General features: G+C 42.8%; 1 protein-coding gene across 1 annotated transcript in view; it reads right to left on the bottom strand.

Moving 5' to 3' along the window:
* Window positions 1-23201, bottom strand: part of CFAP20DC (CFAP20 domain containing) — a 396453-nt gene that overhangs the window by 220484 nt on the left and 152768 nt on the right. The window contains exon 8 of the mRNA XM_069736631.1: window positions 11286-11447. Coding sequence (XP_069592732.1) covers window positions 11286-11447 — 162 coding nt within the window. The remainder of the gene's footprint in view (window positions 1-11285; window positions 11448-23201) is intronic.

The following is a 23201-nucleotide window of genomic DNA, read 5'->3' as shown; positions in this document are numbered from 1 at the left end:
ATCAAATATACACATATTTGGTATCGCCACGTTCAGAATTGCCCGATCTATCAAAATCAAAAAAACAATTAACCCGATTGCTAAACGGCATAGCGAGAAAAAAATTCAAAAAGTCAGAATTATGTTTTTTTTGTTCGCCGCTACATTGCAATAAAATACAATTACGGGCGATCAAAAGATCGTATCTGCACCAAAATGGTATCATTAAAAATGTCAGCTTGGTGCGCAAAAAAATAAGTTCTCACCCAGCCCAGATCACGAAAAATGGAGTTGCTACGGGCCTCGGAAAAATGGCACCTTTTTTTTTTCCTTAACAAAACTTTAGATTTCTTTCACCACTTAAATGAAAAAAAAAAACCTAGACATGAACTCGTAATGACCAGGAGGATCAGAATGGTAGGTCATTTTCAGCATTTAGTGAACATGGAAAAAAAAAACCAACAACTGTGGAAACAAAAATACCTCCAGTCATGAAGGGGTTAAATGAAAGGGGGCATTATCAGTGTGAAAAATGTAGTAACTGATAATTATAAGTATGCTCGGCAGAACTGATCTTTGTCTCATTACAAAGGCATTTGTAGCAGCAACTGTAGCAGTTTTCCTATAATAGTGCTATAAAATCCTCTATAGAGCTGTGCCAGATTTCAAATAACACTTCTTCAGCTTCTATCTTACAGGCAGTCAGTGTGTGTGTGTGTGTGTGTGTGTGTGTGTGTGTGTGTGTAGTTTACCAATTGCTGACATCTCTGCTATACTGCCTCTTCCCCAAAATGGCTGTGTGAGATGAAGGCTAAAAAAAAGTTAGTTGTAGCCAGACACAGCTCTGCAACTGAGCAGACATGAGAAAAAGAGCTAGGAGGTGTCAAATGTTTCCCTTTTTATTGGTTCACAGCACGACCTCCTGGCGAGAGTGGAGACAGTAGTCTGCCTTCTCAAGATATGTGACCTCTGTGAGGCCTGCAGTTTCAGGACAGATGTTCAACTACTGCTCGTTACACATATAACCCTAGACATATGTCACTACACACATATAGATATATACATATTTCACCACACTGAGCATGCTCCAATTTTTTTTTATCCAATTATCTGGACATGCTAGTCGGATCCGTCTAAAAAACGCATCCGTTGCATCAGTTTTTCACAATCTGCGACGGATCCGTTTTTTCCAACATTCGACGGATTGTGCCTGACGGCAAAAACCTGATGTGTGAAAGTAGCCTAACACTGAGACAAGGCAGAGGGAAAGCATAAGGAGCCACAGGAGCATGAGTTGTGCCACATTTGCAACATTTTTGCAAAGCTTTTGCAAAGCAGGCAGATCGCTTATGGAGCAAAGTGGTAGATTTTTTTTTTATTGGAGACTATTTGGAAGGTAGCTTTGCATTTATGAAGCAAATTAACAATAAAAAATAAGGTGACGGTTTACATTGTCCTAAAATGGTAATTCTGAAAAAGTGATTTTGGAAACAAATCACCAACTATTGCATTCACATACAGTTCTTCCTTTATTAGGTTTTGACAGATCACTTGAGCATAGATGAATAATGAAATGTCATCCAAATATACCAATTATTATTAACATAGCTGTAAGAAATGAATCTTTCACCTTACCCATTCAGCAAGCAACACATTAATAAATATAAGCTAGATTAAAAAAGGCACTTTAGGTTAAGTGTTTAATTAACATTTAGAGATGGTACTTGGGATTAAATTGTACCTCCTGTTTTGTAAAACGTTGAAGAAAACAGGAGGAGGTAAAAGCTGAGAATTTATCTATGTGTTTAATTAGGAAATTGTACTCTGTACAGTTGCTCAAGCGCTGATCCAGATGCCTTACTTAATTGTAGTAACTTTACCCTCCACTAGGGGGCGCTGCATAGGGCTCTACTGATCGAGAAGATTACAACCTCGATAGGTGGAAAAAGGCCTTCAGGATTTTAGTAACTCAACAGTGTAAAGGGAGCAGAGGATTGTTGCTCTGCAATAAACAGAAGCAGGGAATAATTGGTCGAGGTTTATTAATATAAAGTTTAATTATTAAGTTTTGCAACTTTGTAATAAACTTTGGACCAGATTTATCATTTGCATTTTTTTTTAATTTGTGTTGTGTTCTTATTTGCTTTTTTTGGCAGGCCAATTCTTCAAAATGGCACACTCGGTTCACACATTTTGTGCAAAATTAGAAATAGTCATTATTTTTTAATCTTTAACCTATTATTAAGACTTTTTAGCATTGCAAAATATGCAAAAATAAAATTTGACTTACAAAGGGTCACTGTATATACGCAAAAAAAAATTTTTGTGCAAATTTTGCCAGCTGTTCAAAAATAGTTGCAACGTTTTTCAAAAGTAGCAATTGACAAATCAGTAGAAACCATCTGGCAATGCTAAACCTTGTGCACAGTAACAAAATGTAAAAAAAAAAACAGGCGAATACCTATAAAATAAACTTTAAAAAGTCACAAACTGAAAGAATAATTTGTGCAAAAGAAAATTAGTTGAAAGCGTGAAACCTCAGTGGGTTTGTCCCGCCTGAAAAAGAATTGTGTTCATATACCCCAAAGTTCTTTGTCCTTCCTGTCCCTGGCGCCCAACATTAAGGAGAACACAAATTGTTGTATGTTTGGACCAAACATATTTATAGAGCCCTGACACATGAGCTAAACAAAAATCATTTAAGGGGTTGTTCCAGACTGCCAAAATCGATAGATCATTAATATCACAGTCATGGAAACCCCTCTGAGGCTATGTGCACACGGTGCGGATTTGCCTGAGGATCTGCAGTAGCTTGGCCACTGCGGATTCGTAGCAGTTTTCCATCAGGTTTTCGGCACTATGTAAATCTATGGAAAACTAAATCCGCTGTGCCCATGGCGTGGAAAATACAGCGCGGAAACACTGCGTTGTTTATTCCGCAGCATGTCAATTCTTTGTGGGGATTCCACAGCGTTTTACACCTGCTTCTCAATAGGAATCCGCAGATGTAAAACCGCAGGTGAAATCCCCACAAAATCCACAGTGCGTTTTACCTGCGGATTTTTCAATAACGGTGCTGAAAAATCCGCACACGAAACCGCAACGTGGGCACATAGCCTCACTCTTGCTGTTCAGGATTTAGTCTTAGTGACCAGGCATTGCTTCTTAGAAAAAAAGTATGCAAATTAGCTGTCCTCCAGAAGGGAGATAGCCCTTTCTCTAGAATCAACTTTTGGAGGAAGCCATCCTATACAGTCAGTGTCCGACCCTAATGAGCCTTGTAACATCTGTTCCTTTCTAAGAACAATCTGGTTGACTTATTATTGCTACTCCAATTTTTGCTAAAGTGGAGGACAAGTGAATTAAAGCCACCACACACCATACACATTAGAGTAAAGTTGGCCAAGCCGCCCATATCGGTGTGATCAGCTGACAGCCTAAGGTATATGGGGGAACTATGACTCTCCCCAACAGGTGATGTTTGAGGAGATAAGAATCTGACCTGCTAAATTTCAGCGGCCGATCCCTCTGTTCTCTCTTGAGTTAATTCCGCTTTCGGAAGAGTATCTGTCTCGACCCTGTTGTCGGGTGACCGGGACTAGGGGCTACTTGCCTGTCCCTATTACTAGGGGGCGCCCTAGCTTACTTCGGAAAGTGAAGATGTTCGGGCTATGTACCTTGCCTTATCTTCTGAATCCGCCTCCCGTCTGTACCCTTACCCCACCCAGGTAAGAGGGGAGTAGTAGTGCATCATAGTACATCAACCTGATGAACAAGGTAACACGAACAGGGGAAACAGAAAATACCAGGCATTCAAATATTCACTCACATGTAACAGAGGTATGCACCGGTGAGGAGAAAATGGGGTAAAACCAAAGTAGGAGAAGAAAGGTGATTAGCACATTCACAAAACCAAACAACAGTCACAGATAAATCCACCAAGTGCCTTCTCCTATAATACCCACTACTATCCTCCCAGCCATGCAGCATACGCTAGCTCTGACAATCTGTGTCAGTCAGGACCCAGATTGTATGACATGGGAGTGGCTATCAGTGCTCAACTGAGAGCTCAGACTCCCAAAGCGCCCAACATGGCAGATTAACATCTGTTTTGCCAAAATAAATTTACACCTTTAAAAAAGAAGGTGAAGTCCTTTTATTCAGCACAGTAGTAGAAACAATCGGACCCTGTGGTCTTCTGGCTTCTCTCTGTCGCGGTAACCCCATGATAGTGTCATAGAGAACAGAAGTGCTGTCGTCCAAGCCAGGCATTTTTGTGATTGGGCAATTTGGGGGAGATAGCTATCAGCCAATTGTTTGTCCAACAGCTATGGGGGTCTTTACCTCTAATAGGTGGCTCTTGAGATCCCTGTGGACACTGTCACGGAAAATCACCACGTTCACAACATGCCAACTCGTTGATGTCTTTGCCTCCTAGTAAATTGACAGCTGCATTAAATCTGTAGTCTAGTGAAAAAGAAAACTTTTTCTTTCGCCATAAGTAGACAACACTTACCATTTAATACGTAACATGCCAGAAAAAAAAAAAAAGAACAAAAAAGCCGCCCTTCTGCCTCTAGATTAATTTCTCTCTAAACTCAGGAAAGTTGAAGTGTTTGAAGTGAATTCCAAAACTTCTTTAATTAAAATGATGATCGTGAATCTCTAACGTTACTGGGGAGGAAATAAATACATTTCTTGCAGCTTGTAATTTTAAAGTAAATGACTGGTTTTGATGCAAACTCAGTGGAGCAATACATGCTGTCATTAGTGACTTGAACTCTTCTATTAAATAACAAGACCTGACTCTGTTCAATTAGTGGAAGGAATACGAAATGCGGCAAATCTTACCTGATCAAGAAGCGCCGGTAACGACGTGGGGATTGGAAATCAGCGCAATGGTAACATTAATATGCACATTACCGAAATGATTTACTGCAAATTGGAAGCTCTAGTGTGGGCTGGAGCCTGAAGAACTTGAGCTCGGAAGTTTACATAGCGCTGTTTTAGGGTTTTTAGGTTCTATCACATGTCTAAAAAATATATTAAAAAATATACCTCCATAATGGGATACCACGGCTGACCTTAGGATCAGGGCCACAGGTTGTATAACGGTATCATTTTTCTTACACAATGTTATTATTATACAACCAGAGCTGGTGTTTGGTCACTGTATGGTATTGTTCGTATGGTATAGCTTGACCATTATATGGTGGTATTTCCTCGGACATCATGTGGCATTACTATTTAAACATTATAATATGTATCACTTTGCAGTATATGATGAAAGTGACACTGTATTGTAATCTAGATGGAAATATTTGGCCAATATATAGTAAGCGTTACTCACCTATACCAGCTCCACACCAGGCTTTTCATCTTCATCACCAGCCAACTTCATCTTCGGTGGCCAACTGTCTCTGTTTCTGGGTTTGTCGGGTTATCATGGTCACCCGGTTTTTTGTCTTACAATCAGTTGGCGGCACGCTGACTGAGTATTCAGGTACTTGGAATGGTTGTCGTTACTAGCATACTATTGGATTCTGCTACACTACCGGAGCAATCTGATCTTCTCGACTCTGCGATAACGTTGGTATCTGCTACATTAATTTAACCTTTTGATCTACTCAACTCTGCTATTCTGCTGGACTCTACTGCTCCATTACTGTAAGTCACTTGTCCTACTCAACTTTGCTATGTAGCTGGACTCTGCTGCATCAGTGAGTCACTTGAAATACTCTACTCTGCTACATTGCAGTGTGTCACTTGAAATGCTCAACTTTTCTACATAATTGAGCTGTACTACTTCACTACTGTGAGTCTTCTGATCTACTCAGCTACGCTACTTTGCTGAGCTCTGCTACATCTTCAAGTCTTATCTGCTGTGCAATTACTCAAACTCTTCTTTAACTACCCTAGGATCTGCCTCTTACCCTACTAGTCCAGTTGCTAACCAGCCATTGCTCCAGCCTATCCATTATGCTCCGCTACCAGTATCTGTCTTTGCTGCTCAACAATTGCTCATACCGGGAGCTTTAAAAATCCACCTCGTTACCATATAGCACTGACCGTACATAATACTGCATTGATCAGTGTCTTGATGGTTAGCATTGCGGTCCTGGGTTCAAATTTGATCAAGAACATCATCTACATGCAGCTTGTACATCTAAAAAGCAGTGAAAAACAGAGTGTGAGCCCCATTGGGGTCAGGGACTGTACAGTGCAGCAAATATGTTTGCTCTTTACAAGGAAAGGGTAATAACATACAGTAATACCCTGAACATTATATTAACATCTATGAGATTTTCTAACAAAATGTTGTAAAAAAAAAAAACACTAATTGGCGCAAAAAAGTAAATATTACAAAACAAGGCTCTAAAGTTGATGGCTTCCATAAAAATGGTTAAAGAGGTTACCCACTAATATTACATTGATGGTCTATCATTAGTATAGGTCATCAGTGTCTGATTGGTGTGGGTGTGACACCCAGCATCCCAGCCGATCAGCTCTTCCAGGCGCTACACAACAGATTTTTCAACTCTATAGTGGCCGCGGCAGGGTACTGCCCATTTTCCCCCTATTCAAATCAATAGGGTGTGGATTTGCAGTACCTAGTCTATGCAACTATTCCAACAGAGCTGAGCAGTTCTGTCTGTCACAGACACCGGGAAGAGCTGATCTGTGTGGGTCCCGGGGGTTACACACCCATCAATCAAACAATGATGACCTATCCCAAGGATAGGCCATCAATGTTAAAGTAGTGGACAATCTTTTTAAAGCCTCGTTCGCATATTTGTGTTTCCGGTACATGTGGAGTCACTTTTCACACTTATTGGACACAAGTAAGCACGCATGCACGCACGCACGCACACCCATTATAATCTATGGGGCTGTGCATATGTCATTATTTTCACACGTTGTAAGTGTGAACCACACAGATAAATGTCCGCTTTTTACCGACAGCACGGATCACACAGACCCATAGGGGTTTGTGTAAAACATGTAAAGCACAAGGATGACATCAGTGTGACATCCATTTGATACGTGCCGAAATATAATGATTTAAGAAATAAATAATTAAAATAATGTGTTTTCCCCTTTACTTTTTGAAAGCAGCAAAGGTAAAGCAGACAGCTGAGAGCTGATATTATCAGACTGGGAAGGTCCATGGTTATTGGGCCCTTCCCAGCCTAAAAATACCAGCCCTCAGCTGCCCCAGATGTGGAGCATCACACGATGAGTCCAAAATACTGCTGGCATCAAGCCCTTGGGCTAGTAATCAGGAGGTGTCTATCAGATGCTCCACAGCCTTTGCCTACAGCGACTTTCGGGTCCCACTGCCCAGGGTGAGACCCGGCGATTCTGAAGAGTGGTGACGTCAGTAACATTACCGCTCTTCAGACATTCAGAAGACAATGGTAATTTTAGGCTGGGAAGGGCCCAATAGTCATGGACCTCCCCAGCCTGACAATATCAGCTCACAGCTGTCTGCTTTACCTTTGCTGGTATCAAAATATAGTGAGAACCCACGTTGTTTTTTTCATTTCATTATTTATTTACTTGGCTTAATAGAAAGCACTACAAGCTACCTATCTATCTCTCCATGTATCTATCTATCTATTATATTTGGATATCTTTAACACTTAAAAATCAGTAATTTCTTGAATGCATTATAATATTACGTACGTGTATGTAATATGTACGTGTCACATGGACAGCACGTAGAGGACACCCACATACACACGGATAGCACACGGATTAAAAAAACTTACACACGGATGTTGAAAAAAAGCAAACGGATGGTGAAAATGGAACGTCCCACTAGGATGGGTTTATATGCGCACATGTGAAGTGGGCCTAAAAGATATTGATCCAGGCAAAGGGAACTTCTCACATTGTATATTCAGTTTAATCGTTGGACAGCATGGTAGAGGAGAAGACAAGCAGAATGATCGGTTTGTTGGAAAATATTCAGTATAACTTGTATTTTATTCATTGAAATCCCTGGCGTTTATATGCGTAGGAGTCCAGTGGGCGGTCCTACTAGCACAGTAAACCGTCAGTCACTAGATAGGACCGCCCACTGGACTCATGCATACAAACAAAAGGGGTTTTAGTGTATAAAATGCAAGTTTTATAGAAACTTTTCCTAAAAACATGTCTATCAATCTGATTAGCGCCTCCAGGTCTGTAACATCCTGCCTACAAATCAGATATTATTTTTAACATGACAGATTCCCATAATAATAATAATGTTGGCAGCTCCTGGACTTACTTTCTTTGCAGATGACCCCACCCAGCACCAGTTATCCCAGAATTCAATCTGTTTGTCATAAAATGACAAACAGTGCAGATTCGAAATCCACAGTAGGTTAATTTTACGCTGAAGATTTAGCAGAGGATTTCATCCCTTACAATGCAAAAGCTAAAATGTGCAGCAAGCTGGCCCTTCTTCACTACATAGCAAATGTTGCAATGCACTTATATGTGCATTCCTGTAAAAATTACACCGTAAACTTATATTGTAAGCAAGTTATGCAGTGATACAAAGATCAGGCTATTCGTGAATCTAGGAAAACTGTCTGACAACTCTACTGGGACATAAAACAGTGGTGCTAGTCATTAGTTGTTGTCACCCTTGTTTTCTAGAAAGAAATAGAACTAATACAAAATAAAGATATAAACAAATAAAACAAAACAAAAAAAGAGAAAAGAAAAAGCTAGAGAGAATTTCCATCAAGTTGATAAAAAATGAACCTGAATATTGGCTTTAATTAAGATAATTAAGAAACATAACGAAACCTCAGAGACGTTCATGAGAGCGAATAAAATTAAAAATTCTTCAATTTCTGAGACAGCTTCTAAGCACCACTGTCTGGGCTGACATATAAGTCACGACAAGGAGGGAGGGAAGAGACCAGCGAGGTAATCATTGTGCCAACCATATATTCTACAAGTAATAAATAAAAAGAAGCGATTGCCTTATGCTCCTTCGCGTGGGCTACAATGGAGAAGTCTAGGTGACAGGTGCGCCGGAAGCGGAGAGCGTTCTCGCCGAGTGACTCTTAGCAGCTTGTATTTATATCATGTCATGTGATAGTTCTGTAGTCCGAGCACATATATTCAATCACGGTGACAACAGCCGGCGCAGCGAGTCTATCCTGACAGGAAATATACTTCATCTCCGGTACCCACACCCTGTCTGTAAAATCTCTCCTTTATCACAACGCAGGCTGCCAGCAAAAGTCGTCTTTCTGATATATGGCGGTTGCCAACTCAATGTATTGCCGCCAGAAAGCAAGTGACAAACCCTGAGAGTTAAAAGTAGATTTTGGTTTAAGCTGAGTTTTCTATTAACCTTACAGCATGTGCAATCCATGACCAAAAATGATCAGTCCGAACACTTCTGGTCCCCGAAAAGGATACCGGATTACTGAACGGCCTAATGTTCAAGGATGAAGGACATCTATATTATCAGTGTTTCTTCTAGTGTGTGGAATGATGATTGATGAATATTAGTGATGAGTGAACGTGCTCGGATAGCATCTTATCCGAAGATGCTCGGGTGTTATCTGAGCATCTGGTGGTGCTCGTAAATTATGTTCGAGGCCCTGCGGTTGCATGATTTGCAGCTTTTCGATAGCCTCAACACATGCGGGGATTATTGAATATCCTTTTGTTGAGTCTCTCATAGTTTTCCTTACTAAAGAACTGATGACACCATTGACTCTGACTTTTACCTGTGCACCATACGTGCCAACTTTTTGAGCAGGTCATCTGGAAGACTTCTTAGTGGTAGCAACCACGGCCTTTTGGCACCATAACCCCGCCATGGCTCTTACCAGTTCCCTTTGAAAGTAAATTTGGAAAACATGGCTCCTTATTATAATGGAGAAACCCGGAGTCAGGCACTGGAAACCATTCGAAAGTGCTTGTTTCTGGAACATTTTCGAGGGAGTTATGTGGCACCTGAGAGATTTACCAACTCCTCTATGAAATTATCACCTTTTTTCTGGGAACTTTCCAGATGTTATAGGAGAGTTGGCAAGTATTCTGTTGCACTTCTTATATCTATGGCCCAGATAGAAGGTATTCCCTCAGTTTCTGGGCTATTTACCCATTGCCTTGACCCTGCAGTGCATGTAATCAACAAAGACATATGTGGAAAGGAATTAAGCTGGCCATACACATTACACTTATGTCAGCCCAAATCATGGTTGGGAGTAATGTCCTATTTCGGATTGCCGATTGCATTGTTCATTGAGTGACTTTCTCATAGATAACACAGGAGTGCTCAACCAAATAAGCGCTCCTGCGTTTGGGAGAGTGGGCTGAGATAGCGGTGGGCCAAACAATCATTCGGCTGACAGCCAACTAACGTGTATGGCCAGCTTTAGCATACATGCGTTAAAGGGCTATTCCCAGAATCATGTGCCATTGCCTATACATTCAATGCCGGAAATAGTTGAGTGCACAATTGGCTTTTTCCGGAAGTCTCATATATGAATAAAGTGGAGGTTGAGCTTGCGCACCTCCAGATAAGAACCTACAGAGCTCAGCTATCAAGATCCAAAGGTTTATACTCAGGATAACTGGGGGTCCCAAAAGTCATCCCCCCTAACAATCAATAGATTATCCCCAATCCTATGGATAACCGTGAAATATGGCTTAAGGCAAGGGATCACAGCTATCAGCTCAGGTTCAATCACATTTCCTTCTCCCTTAGGGAATGTAAAAATTATGGAAGTAAATTGGCTGGCCCAATTGTATTATGTAGTATTTATAACATTGGGGTCTACTGTTTTTCTATGTAGCAAAACGGTCCTTGGGACCCCTAAGGCAACATGGCATGGGTGTGACTACCATCTCTACACCCCCTTATAGCAATGACGGTACATATACCTGTCTCCATTTGCATGATATTTTTAAACCCTCGTTCTGATTCGACCAACAGCACAAAAACCAGGAATTCCCACCTCGAGGGTATATTTGCATAATCTCGCCTCCTCTAAGACATTCCCATGAAAAAAAGATGGTTGGGAGATATGTAAAATAACCAAACTAGTGAAAAAGAGTGATACAAAAGATGTTAGGATCTCCATCAATAGAAAAGCGTCAATTAATCAGCTTTTATCAAACTTCATTCATAAATATACAGGAAAATATACGTAATTGTTTTAAAATGTATGAAAAATTTCACCTTTAGAAATATAAAAAAAAAACTCACGGACAAATATCAGTTTTAGAAATAAACGTTCATTCAAAAAATTTAAATTTCATCTTCAGTCTGGATACATGTAACATACCTGTCTCTGTTGATAACACTAGTCTCCCATCTTCGCAGACCTCAGAGTTACGTAATTTTGTAAGGTCTAGGACCTGTGTGACCTGTTCCACATCAGTGGTAATTTGGCAGCTTCTAGGAACTGTATCAGTCGGCTCACAGTCTGATGAAGATTCATATATGTCTGGAAAACAAATCACCAAAGCTTCGTCTGTAGAATTCAGTTTTCATATATTCAGATGTCATATTTAATATCTGTTATAAAAAGGCTAGACAGTACAAATAAAGACATGTAAAACACAGCTCGGCAGGTGTTGAGCGGAGTCATCTTTAGGCAAATTAGGTTATAAGTAGTGATGAGCGAATATACTCGTTACTCGGGGGTCCTCCGAGTATTTTTTAGTTCTCGGAGATTTAGTTTTTCTTGCAGCAGCTGAATGATTTACAGCATAAGTACATGTGGGGGTTGCCTGGTTGCTAGAGAATCCCCACATGTACTTATACTGGCTAACAGATGTAAATCATTCAGCTGCGGCAATAAAAACTAAATCTCCGAGCACTAAAAAATACTCGGAGGACACCCGAGCGTTCTTGAGAAATCTCGAGTAACGAGTATATTCGCTCATCACTAGTTATAAGTTTCCAATCCAAAGGCAGGCAGGTGCCTTCACTGTCATCATGAAACCCTCCCACTGCTTCCGTAATCCAGATGAATCAACTCCAAGAATGAACCATTTGGGATTACTAAGTGACCACAGCCAGTGCACTTGTCTGGCTTTGGGACAACCCATGGAGTATTTGAGATCCAGTCAAGCCCCAACGGAATATTGAGCAGGAACAAGGACATGGTGTGAACCTTGTCTTAAGTTTGCACTGGTTATGACAATTGTACCCTGTAGTTTGTAGTTCGGGTACCTTGGAAAGGTACAAGTCATCAATATTACATGGACATTATTGGGACAACTACACATTACACCTACAGGTGCTTTTGTGACCTTCCATTCTAAAATTAATAGGCATTAATATAGAATTAGAATCGGTTCCACTTAGCAGCTATAACAGATTTCACTTTTCTGGGAAGACTTTTTACAAGATTTTTGAGGTGTCTCAGGGAATTTTGCCCCTTCACCCAGAAGAGCATTTGTAAGGTCAGACCTTGATATTGGTGGAGAGGCCGGGCTCACAATCTCCAGTCTAGTTCATACCAAAGTTGTTGGATGGGGTTGAGGTCCGGGCTCAGTGTAGCCGGTGACGTTCTTCCACACCAAATTCCCCCAACGTTTCTTTATGAACTTTGTTTTGTGCACCGGGCACAGTCATGAGGAACAGAAAAGGACCTGTGAGTTCGCACAAAGCTGGAAGCTACAACTGTCCAAAATGTCTTGTGGAGAAACATTAAAACTTCATTTTAATGGAACTAAGGGGTTGAGTTCTGGAAAAACGCCCTAATTTGAGAGCTGGCACATTGCAGTCAGATGGGTACTCTATCCGATGCGTGGCATTCTACTTGGTGATGTAAGACTCCATGCAGCTGATTGGCCATGAAGCTTCTGGCTGGGCGCAGTGTTTGTGCTGATGTTCATGAAGCTTCCGGCATGGCGCAGTGTTTGTGCTGATGTTCATGAAGCTTCCGGCGGGGCGCAGTGTTTGTGCTGATGTTCATTGTTGTGAGTTCTGTTTTTGGGCTCCCTCTGGTGGTTACTGATGGTACTGGGTGACTTGTCTTTCCTGGGTTTCTGGGTTCCACCTGTTCCATCAGCATATGGGAGTTTCCTATTTAACCTGGCTTTGCTGGCATTTCTTCGCCGGTTATCAATGTATCCAGTGTATCTTGTTTCCTCTGCTCCCTGCTCCTAGAACCTTCTGGACAAGCTAAGTTTGGATTTTCCTGTTTTGTGTTTTGCTTAATTTGGTTTTTAGTCCAGCCTGCAGATATGTGATTCTCTGCTGCTGGTTGCTCTAGTGGGCTGAAATTGCTTTTCATGTACCATGAGTTGGCACATGAGTTCAAGTAATTTCAGGATGGTTTTTTGAAGGGTTTTTCGCTGACCGCGCAGTTCACTTTTGTATCCTCTGCTATCTAGCTTTAGCGGGCCTCATTTTGCTGAAACTGTTTTCATTCTATGTATGTGCTTTCCTCTCATTTCACCGTCATTATATGTGGGGGGCTGCTATTTGCTGTGGGGTATTTCTCTGGAGGCAAGAGAGGTCTGTGTTTCTTCTAATAGAGGAAGTTAGATCTTCGGCTGGAGCGAGACGTCTAGGATCATCGTAGGCACGTTCCCCGGCTATATTTATTTGTGTGTTAGGTTCAGGGTCGCGGTCAGCTCAGGTTCCATCGCCCTAGAGCTTGTTTGTATCTGTGCTTGTCCTTTTTGTGATCCCCTGCCATTGGGATCATGACAGTATAACCGGCCCACAAAGTGTTAATTGTATTGGCTGAAGTAGGAGGATAAGTAGTCTGAGGAAGTTTTTTTTTTTTTTTTTTCTTTCTCTTTCCCTCAGAGTTTGCTGCCTAGCCTTATTGCAGTCTGGCTACTTCCTCCTCCTCTTAATCTTTGAATGGCTCTGATCCCAGCTGTTTATCATGGACGTCCAGAGTTTGGCTTCCAGCCTGAATAATCTTGCCACTAAGGTTCAAAATATACAGGATTTTGTTGTACATGCTCCTATGTCTGAACCTAAAATTCCTGTCCCAGAGTTTTTTTCTGGAGATAGATCTCGTTTTCTGAATTTTAGGAACAATTGCAAGTTGTTTCTTTCTTTGAAATCTCGCTCCTCTGGAGACCCTGCTCAGCAAGTCAAGATAATTATATCTTTCCTGCGGGGTGACCCTCAGAATTGGGCATTTGCATTGGCACCAGGGGACCCTGCGTTGCTTAATGCGGATGCGTTTTTTCTGGCATTGGGTTTGCTCTATGAGGAACCTAACCAAGAGATTCAGGCTGAAAAAGCTTTGTTGGCCCTCTCTCAGGGGCAAGATGAAGCAGAAATTTATTGTCAAAAATTTCGGAAGTCGTCGGTGCTTACTCAGTGGAATGAGTGCGCTCTGGCTGCAAAGTTTAGAGATGGCCTTTCTGAGGCCATTAAAGATGTTATGGTGGGGTTCCCTGCGCCTGCTGGTCTGAATGAGTCTATGACTATGGCTGTTCAGATTGATCGGCGTTTACGGGAGCGCAAACCTGTGCATCATTTGGCGGTGTCGTCTGAACCGTCACCTGAGATAATGCAATGTGATAGAATTCAGTCCAGAAGTGAACGGCAAAAGTATAGGCGGAAAAAAGGGTTGTGCTTTTATTGTGGTGATTCAGCTCATGTTATATCAGCATGCTCTAAACGCACAAAAAAGGTTGATAAGTCTGTTGCCATTAGTACTTTACAGTCTAAGTTCATTCTGTCTGTGACTCTGATTTGTTCATTATCATCCATTTCCGTCGATGCCTATGTGGATTCAGGCGCTGCCCTGAGTCTTATGGATTGGTCATTTGCCAATCGCTGTGGGTTTAGTCTGGAGCCTCTGGAAGTCCCTATTCCTTTGAAGGGAATTGACTCTACACCTTTGGCTATGAATAAACCTCAGTACTGGACACAAGTGACCATGCGTATGACTCCCGTTCATCAGGAGGTGATTCGCTTCCTGGTACTGTATAATTTGCATGATGTTCTAGTACTTGGTCTGCCATGGTTACAAACTCATAATCCAGTCCTTGACTGGAAATCAATGTCTGTGTTAAGCTGGGGTTGTCAGGGGGTTCATGATGATGCACCTCCGATTTCTATCGCTTCATCTACTCCTTCTGAGATTCCTGTGTTTTTGTCTGACTATCGGGATGTTTTTGAGGAGCCTAAGCTCAGTTCGCTTCCTCCTCACAGGGATTGCGATTGTGCTATAAATTTAATTCCAGGCAGTAAATTTCCTAAAGGTCGTTTGTTCAATCTGTCAGTGCCAGAGCATACTGCTATGCGGGATTATGTTAAGGAGTCCTTGGAAAAGGGACATATCCGTCCATCTTTGTCCCCTTTGGGAGCAGGTTTTTTTTTCGTGGCCAAAAAAGATGGTTCCTTGAGGCCTTGTATAGATTATCGTCTTTTGAATAAGATTACCGTAAAATATCAGTATCCTTTGCCATTGTTGACTGATTTGTTTGCTCGCATTAAGGGGGCTAAATGGTTCACTAAGATTGATCTTCGGGGTGCGTATAATCTTATACGAATAAAGCAAGGTGATGAGTGGAAAACCGCATTTAATACGCCTGAGGGCCATTTTGAGTATTTGGTAATGCCTTTTGGACTTTCTAATGCTCCTTCAGTCTTCCAGTCCTTTATGCACGATATTTTCCGTGAATATCTGGATAAATTTATGATTGTGTATTTGGATGATATTTTGGTTTTTTCTGATGACTGGGAGTCTCATGTTCAGCAGGTCAGGAAGGTGTTTCAGGTCCTGCGGGCCAATTCCTTGTTTGTAAAAGGCTCAAAGTGTCTCTTTGGAGTCCAGAAGATTTCTTTCTTGGGGTATATTTTTTCCCCTTCTACTATTGAGATGGATCCCGTCAAGGTTCAGGCTATTTGTGACTGGACGCAGCCTACATCTCTTAAGAGTCTACAGAAGTTCTTGGGCTTTGCTAATTTCTATCGTCGTTTTATAACTAATTTTTCTAGTGTTGTTAAGCCTTTGACGGATTTGACTAAGAAGGGTGCTGATGTTGCTAATTGGTCTCCTGCGGCTGTGGAGGCCTTTCAGGAACTTAAGCGCCGGTTTTCTTCTGCTCCTGTGTTGCGTCAGCCAGATGTTTCGCTCCCTTTTCAGGTTGAGGTTGATGCTTCCGAGATTGGAGCGGGGGCGGTTTTGTCACAGAGAAGCTCCGATGGCTCAGTGATGAAGCCATGCGCGTTTTTTTCTAGAAAGTTTTCGCCGGCTGAGCGGAATTATGATGTTGGTAATCGGGAACTTTTGGCCATGAAGTGGGCATTTGAGGAGTGGCGTCATTGGCTAGAGGGTGCTAGACATCGTGTGGTGGTCTTGACTGATCACAAAAATTTAATTTACCTTGAGTCTGCCAGGCGTCTGAATCCTAGACAGGCTCGTTGGTCACTGTTTTTCTCTCGTTTCGATTTTGTGGTTTCGTACCTGCCAGGTTCAAAGAATGTGAAGGCGGATGCTCTTTCTAGGAGTTTTGTGCCTGACTCCCTTGGAAATTCTGAGCCCTCTGGTATCCTTAAGGATGGGGTGATATTGTCTGCTGTCTCCCCAGACTTGCGACGTGCTTTGCAGGAGTTTCAGGCGGGTAAACCTGATCGTTGTCCGCCTGAGAGACTGTTTGTTCCGGATAATTGGACCAGTAGAGTCATCTCCGAGGTCCATTCTTCTGCGTTGGCAGGTCATCCTGGAATATTTGGTACTAGAGACTTGGTGGCCAGGTCTTTTTGGTGGCCTTCCTTGTCGAGGGATGTGCGTTCTTTTGTGCAGTCTTGTGAGGTTTGTGCTCGGGCTAAGCCTTGCTGTTCTCGGGCCAGTGGATTGTTGTCACCTTTGCCTATCCCAAAGAGGCCTTGGACGCACATTTCCATGGACTTTATTTCGGATCTCCCTGTCTCTCAAAAAATGTCCGTCATCTGGGTTGTGTGTGATCGCTTTTCTAAAATGGTTCATCTGGTACCCTTGCCTAAGTTGCCTTCCTCCTCTGAGTTGGTCCCTCTGTTTTTTCAGAATGTGGTTCGTTTGCATGGGATTCCTGAGAACATCGTTTCTGACAGGGGATCCCAGTTTGTGTCTAGATTTTGGCGGACGTTCTGTGCTAAGATGGGCATTGATTTGTCCTTTTCGTCTGCATTCCATCCTCAGATGAATGGCCAGACTGAACGAACTAATCAGACCTTGGAAACTTATTTAAGGTGTTTTGTTTCTGCTGATCAGGATGACTGGGTTACCTTTTTGCCGCTGGCCGAGTTTGCCCTTAATAATCGGGCTAGTTCTGCTACCTTGGTTTCTCCTTTCTTTTGTAATTTGGGGTTTCATCCTCGTTTTTCCTCTGGTCAGGTGGAACCTTCTGATTGTCCTGGAGTGGACATGGTGGTGGATAGGTTGCATCGGATTTGGAGTCATGTGGTGGACAATTTGAAGTTGTCCCAGGAGAAGGCTCAGCAGTTTGCTAATCGCCGTCGCCGCGTGGGTCCTCGACTTCTTGTTGGTGACTTGGTGTGGTTGTCTTCTCGTTTTGTTCCTATGAAGGTCTCTTCTCCTAAGTTCAAGTCTCGGTTCATCGGTCCCTATAGGATCTTGGAAATTCTTAACCCTGTGTCGTTTCGTTTGGATCTCCCGGCATCGTTTGCTATTCATAATGTGTTCCATCGGTCGTTGTTGCGGAAGTATGAGGTACCTGTTGTTCCTTCGCTTGAGCCTCCTGCTCCAGTGCTGGTGGAGGGAGAATTGGAGTATGTTGTGGAGAAGATCTTGGATTCTCGTGTTTCCAGACGGAAACTCCAGTATTTGGTCAAGTGGAAGGGTTATGGTCAGGAGGATAATTCTTGGGTGGTTGCCTCGGATGTTCATGCTGATGATTTGGTTCGCGCTTTTCATAGGGCTCATCCTGGTCGCCCTGGTGGTTCTCGTGAGGGTTCGGTGACCCCTCATCAAGGGGGGGGTACTGTTGTGAGTTCTGTTTTTGGGCTCCCTCTGGTGGTTACTGATGGTACTGGGTGACTTGTCTTTCCTGGGTTTCTGGGTTCCACCTATTCCATCAGCATATGGGAGTTTCCTATTTAACCTGGCTTTGCTGGCATTTCCTCGCCGGTTATCAATGTATCCAGTGTGTCTTGTTTCCTCTGCTCCCTGCTCCTAGAACCTTCTGGACAAGCTAAGTTTGGATTTTCCTGTTTTGTGTTTTGCTTAATTTGGTTTTTAGTCCAGCCTGCAGATATGTGATTCTCTGCTGCTGGTTGCTCTAGTGGGCTGAAATTGCTTTTCATGTACCATGAGTTGGCACATGAGTTCAAGTAATTTCAGGATGGTTTTTTGAAGGGTTTTTCGCTGACCGCGCAGTTCACTTTTGTATCCTCTGCTATCTAGCTTTAGCGGGCCTCATTTTGCTGAAACTGTTTTCATTCTATGTATGTGCTTTCCTCTCATTTCACCGTCATTATATGTGGGGGGCTGCTATTTGCTGTGGGGTATTTCTCTGGAGGCAAGAGAGGTCTGTGTTTCTTCTAATAGAGGAAGTTAGATCTTCGGCTGGAGCGAGACGTCTAGGATCATCGTAGGCACGTTCCCCGGCTATATTTATTTGTGTGTTAGGTTCAGGGTCGCGGTCAGCTCAGGTTCCATCGCCCTAGAGCTTGTTTGTATCTGTGCTTGTCCTTTTTGTGATCCCCTGCCATTGGGATCATGACAGTTCATACTAAAGGAGGTTTGGACTCTGCAGTTATGGAGTCAGTAGAGCGTTAGTGACTTTTCTGCCCTCTTCTCCTCAGCACTCAGTCACAATGCTCTGTATATTTACAGGGTCTCCACTTTTTGGCTGAGTTGCTGTGGTTCTGTCACCAGAACATGCTCCTTCGATGTCTACTTCTGTCACCAGGCACCACCATATTCACTCTGGGGGCGGCGGTGGTGGTGATATGACAGATGTCAGATTCAGAAGCTCTGGGTGGAGCAGGCTCTGTCCAACCACTAAGGTCAGGGTGGCTGGGACCTGCATTGCTGTCTAGTCTGGCATTATTGGTGTGTGTGCTGTCCAGCTGGAGTTATTAGTTCCCTGCTTCAGCCAATTGTAAAGCAACACACCCTACTAAATCTTTCAGCTTACTGCTGGAAGCTGCCAGATATAGCTTTGTGTTTCTCTGGTTAAGGTGTGTGGGTTTTGCTCCTGCCTTCTTGGTTTTGACTCTGCTACCTGACTATACTTCTTGTCAGCATGTTATAAACCAGGGGTGAGGGGTCGGAAGTTATACACCAAGGGTGGTGAGGGGTCAGATGCTATACAATGGGGGAGAGGGGCTGGATCTTATACACTGGGGAGAGGGCCAGATGTCATACACCAGGGGCGAGGGGATGGATGTCATACCCAAGGGGGTGAGGGGCTTTGTTATACACCAGGGGAGGTGCCAGATGCTATACACCGGGGGTGATGGGCCAGATCTTATGCACCATGGGAGAGGGGCTGGATGTTATACACCAGAGGAAAAGACCCGTATCTTATGCACTACGGCAGAGGGGCCGGATGTTATATGGGGGGAGCGAGGGGATGGATGTCATACACAGGGGGTGAGGGGCTGGATGTTATACACCAGGGGTGAGGGGCCAGATGTTATACACCGGGGGAGAGGGGCCAGATCTTATGCACTAGGGCAAAGGGGCTGAATGTTACATGGGGGGGGGGGGGGGCAAGAGGCTGGATGTTATACAACGGGAGAGAGGAGCCGGATGTTATATACTGGGGGAGAGGGGCAGGATCTTATGCACTAGGGCAGAGGGACCGGATGTTATACAGGGTGAGCGATATTATACACCAGGGCGGTGAAGGGTCAGATGATATACACTGGAGAAGAGAGGCATGTTATTATACACCAGGAGAGAGGGGCAGGATGTTATACACTGGCGGGCGAGGAGGCAGATATAAAATGGTGGCAATGGGACTGAATGACATGACAAACCTAAATTAATTGATTAGGAGAGGTGTTCCAGTACATTTGTTCATATACTGTGTATTGTAATTAAATATCTATGAGAAATTAAATAAAACACCAATACAATAACCTTCCAGAGCTATTTTGCAAATCACGGACATTCACATTGTGACAATACAGAGAATAACATTAACTCTTTCAATAAAAGAATGGGAAAAAGCCATTATTGCCCGGATTATAAATAGAGTAAAGCACATATTACCGCCGATGTCCTAAGTCTTCAATTTCTTTAAAATTACCATGTGCAATTTGTAATCATAAAAAGTACAGTATGTCATAGATTTCCGCTGTAATTGACAGACATGTGCAAGGAAAAGGTGATAAATAGGATGGCATTTTTCTATTATGTCTCTGGTATACACGTACTGAAATCTTTTTATTTATAAATCTGTCACAAATCTTTAATCTTTCCTGTAAGATTTTTTTTTTTTGCCAGATATAAATGGCATTTCATTATTCTCAGTAAAACTTTTTTTTTGTCTTCTCACATATTTGTCTATTGTAAACTTTTTCCATTTTTTTTTAATTTTAGTTTCAACTTTCCTAAAACTGTATAATTTATTTAGTCTTCCGCTAAGCAGGATTGCGCTAAGCACTCGACACATTAAAACTCAAAATGAAATGTATAAAGTAATTAAGATATTTGCATAACCTCTTTATGGACGTCATAAATCAAACATTGCCATTGTTCTGGAAACAAAAAAGTACACAATAAAAACAAACCGAGCTTTCATTTCATTTCCTTACGCTCAAAGCTTTTATGAAAAATAAAGAGGTTTGATAAGAGTATAATTATAATAAGTAAGAAAATATAGTTTTCCCTTACAAAAAAACAATACCTTAGAAAAATATTCTAAAATGACAAAATTTTTTAGTGTGGCTGAAATTTTGTCACTGGAAACCCAGCTTCATGTTTTTAATGTCGTATTGGATTTTTTAAAGGGAACCCCTCATTTCCAAAAACACTATTTACCTGCAGATAGCTACACAGATAGCTACAAGTTAGTGTTAAATTCCTGTGTACTCGGCTTACTGGAGCAGCAGCTGCAGGGAGAAAATGGAGGTTTATTCTCCCTGTAGCCGCTGGTTTCCAGTCATTGGGGCGGTGCAGAGGGCAGATACAGTCACTGCTCACTAGTAAAAGCACTGAATTATCTCTGTGCCATTTTGATGGACAGCCTGCTCTGCACACACATGCTGCACACATAGGATGTCAATCAAAGTATTGGTGAGTGATTCTAGTGCTCATCACTTTGTAGGGCTCATACACACCTCAATGATTTGCTCGGTCCAAGTTTCATCTGTGTTTTTGATCAGGTGGTCACAGTTTTATCAGTAAAAAAAGTTTCTCTACCTTCTCCTATCAGTCTCTGAAAAACTATCAGCACTCGGACAGCATTAGAGTGCTGCCTGCTTTTTTCTCAGACCAATAGACTTTCATTGCTGAGTTTCATCTGACCCTTGGATCAACATCAGGCAAGTCTTTGGGATTTTGCTCGGACCCCTCGGTCATCAAAAATACATGGACATGTATAACGATTCTACTGAGAATACAAAGAATGGACCCACTGGACCGTGACAATGACCCACCCACGAGCAAGCTGACCAGATGGACCACCCCCTATACAGGGAGAGTTATGGGCAGGCTCGTGTGGGACAATCGCCTCGGCAGCTGGAAGACCAGGGTGGAATCGAGAGAGTAACGGGGACACAGACAGGACGGAGGGAGTAGGCAGTCAGACGGAAGACTACAGCACGAACAAGGTAGACAGAGAAACAGAACTGGCAGGTATGGCAGAGACACAGGACTGGACGGGCACGGTAGAGGCACGGGACTGGCAGGTATGGCAGAGACACAGGACTGGACGGGCATGGATGAGGCACGGGACTGGCAGGTACAGCAGAGACACAGGACTGGATGGGAACGGCAGAGACACAGGACTGGATCTGAGGAGGACAAGGAAAGAGCCAAAGTCAGAACTCTGGGTAAGCCGGGAAGGCGTACGGCCAAGATCACTTGAAATTACAAATGAGCATCAGGCACAGGGGAAAGGAAGGGGCTGGGTAATAAGGCCGCACTGCGCAGTGCTTCCGGGTGGAGGTCCTCCAAGATGATAGAGAGGACAGGAAAGGAGCGCTAAAACAGAGTTCAGAAGTGCGCGCGCGCAGTACTGAACCTAGCGTGCGCGCACAAGACAAGCGGCAAAAGCCGGGAGCGAACACTGAGGGGAAGACGCTGCAGCCGAGGAGACGCGCCGAGATGCCGAGGACAGGTGAGCATGGCAGGGTGCGGGAAGCGGCAGCGACTTAACAGTGGGGAGCGGCAGCGACCTAACAACATGTTACCAGCCTCATAGACTGTCATGGGTTCGACTCGTGGAAGCATCTCTATACGCGAAATAGCGGTCGCCTGACCAGCCGCACCTGCTCCTTCTCCCTGACCGCGTTCTTTTAGAAGGACTTTAATGAATAAATATTTTTATACGGCAGTGCTGATTGCCTACTACTTGATTTTTGCATTTTTCTCTCCATGGTGGGAACTTTTGAGCAGTGCACCGCTATTTTTTCCATTGGTTTATAAGGCGTTATGTTATCTCCGTATATGCACAATGGATAGTGCTGAGTTTTTTTCTGTTTTTCCTGTTGGATTAAAGTGTACCTCCACCATTTTTATCACCATGTCATTCAAAAAAACCAAATCATAGGCAGATTAATTGATTTAATGAATTGTCTGGGCTAAATAAAAACATTACCAGGGGCACAAATTATAGAAAATGGTGATGTCATCACTTCTGGGGCTGGGACAGACTGCTGGAGCAACCTTTGCTGAATCACAGGCCATCAATATGGCTCAGCTATATTGATTACATCTTTAATCCCTGTAAAGTCTTGGGTTTTATTGATACAGAGCTCCAGATCCCCTGAAAAACCAAAGAAGGGACTCTGCCAACACTTTTTACATTTAGAACTATTGGTATGATTGCATAAGTGATTTTCCCATGATTAAAATGACACCTATTTTGCATTATGCAAATTGCCTCTTCTGAGAAAAAGAGGACTTGAACTCTATAGCGCCACCTGTTGGAAGTAGCGATCCTACAAGTCACAATCAACTCTTTAACGAGTCGTGCAATATTACTTAGGATAAAAGCCAAATTAGTATCTCAATTCGCAGACACGGTGTTTCGGGCTGTTGGCCCTCATCAGTGTGAAGCATGAGAACTAATTTGGCTAGGTGAGAGGCTCTGGACTG

This window comes from Ranitomeya imitator, chromosome 8, assembly GCF_032444005.1.
Source record: "Ranitomeya imitator isolate aRanImi1 chromosome 8, aRanImi1.pri, whole genome shotgun sequence".
Lineage (NCBI taxonomy): Eukaryota > Metazoa > Chordata > Amphibia > Anura > Dendrobatidae > Ranitomeya > Ranitomeya imitator.
The sequence above is the reverse complement of the archived record's forward strand: the minus strand, read 5'-3'. Positions and strand labels throughout refer to the sequence as shown.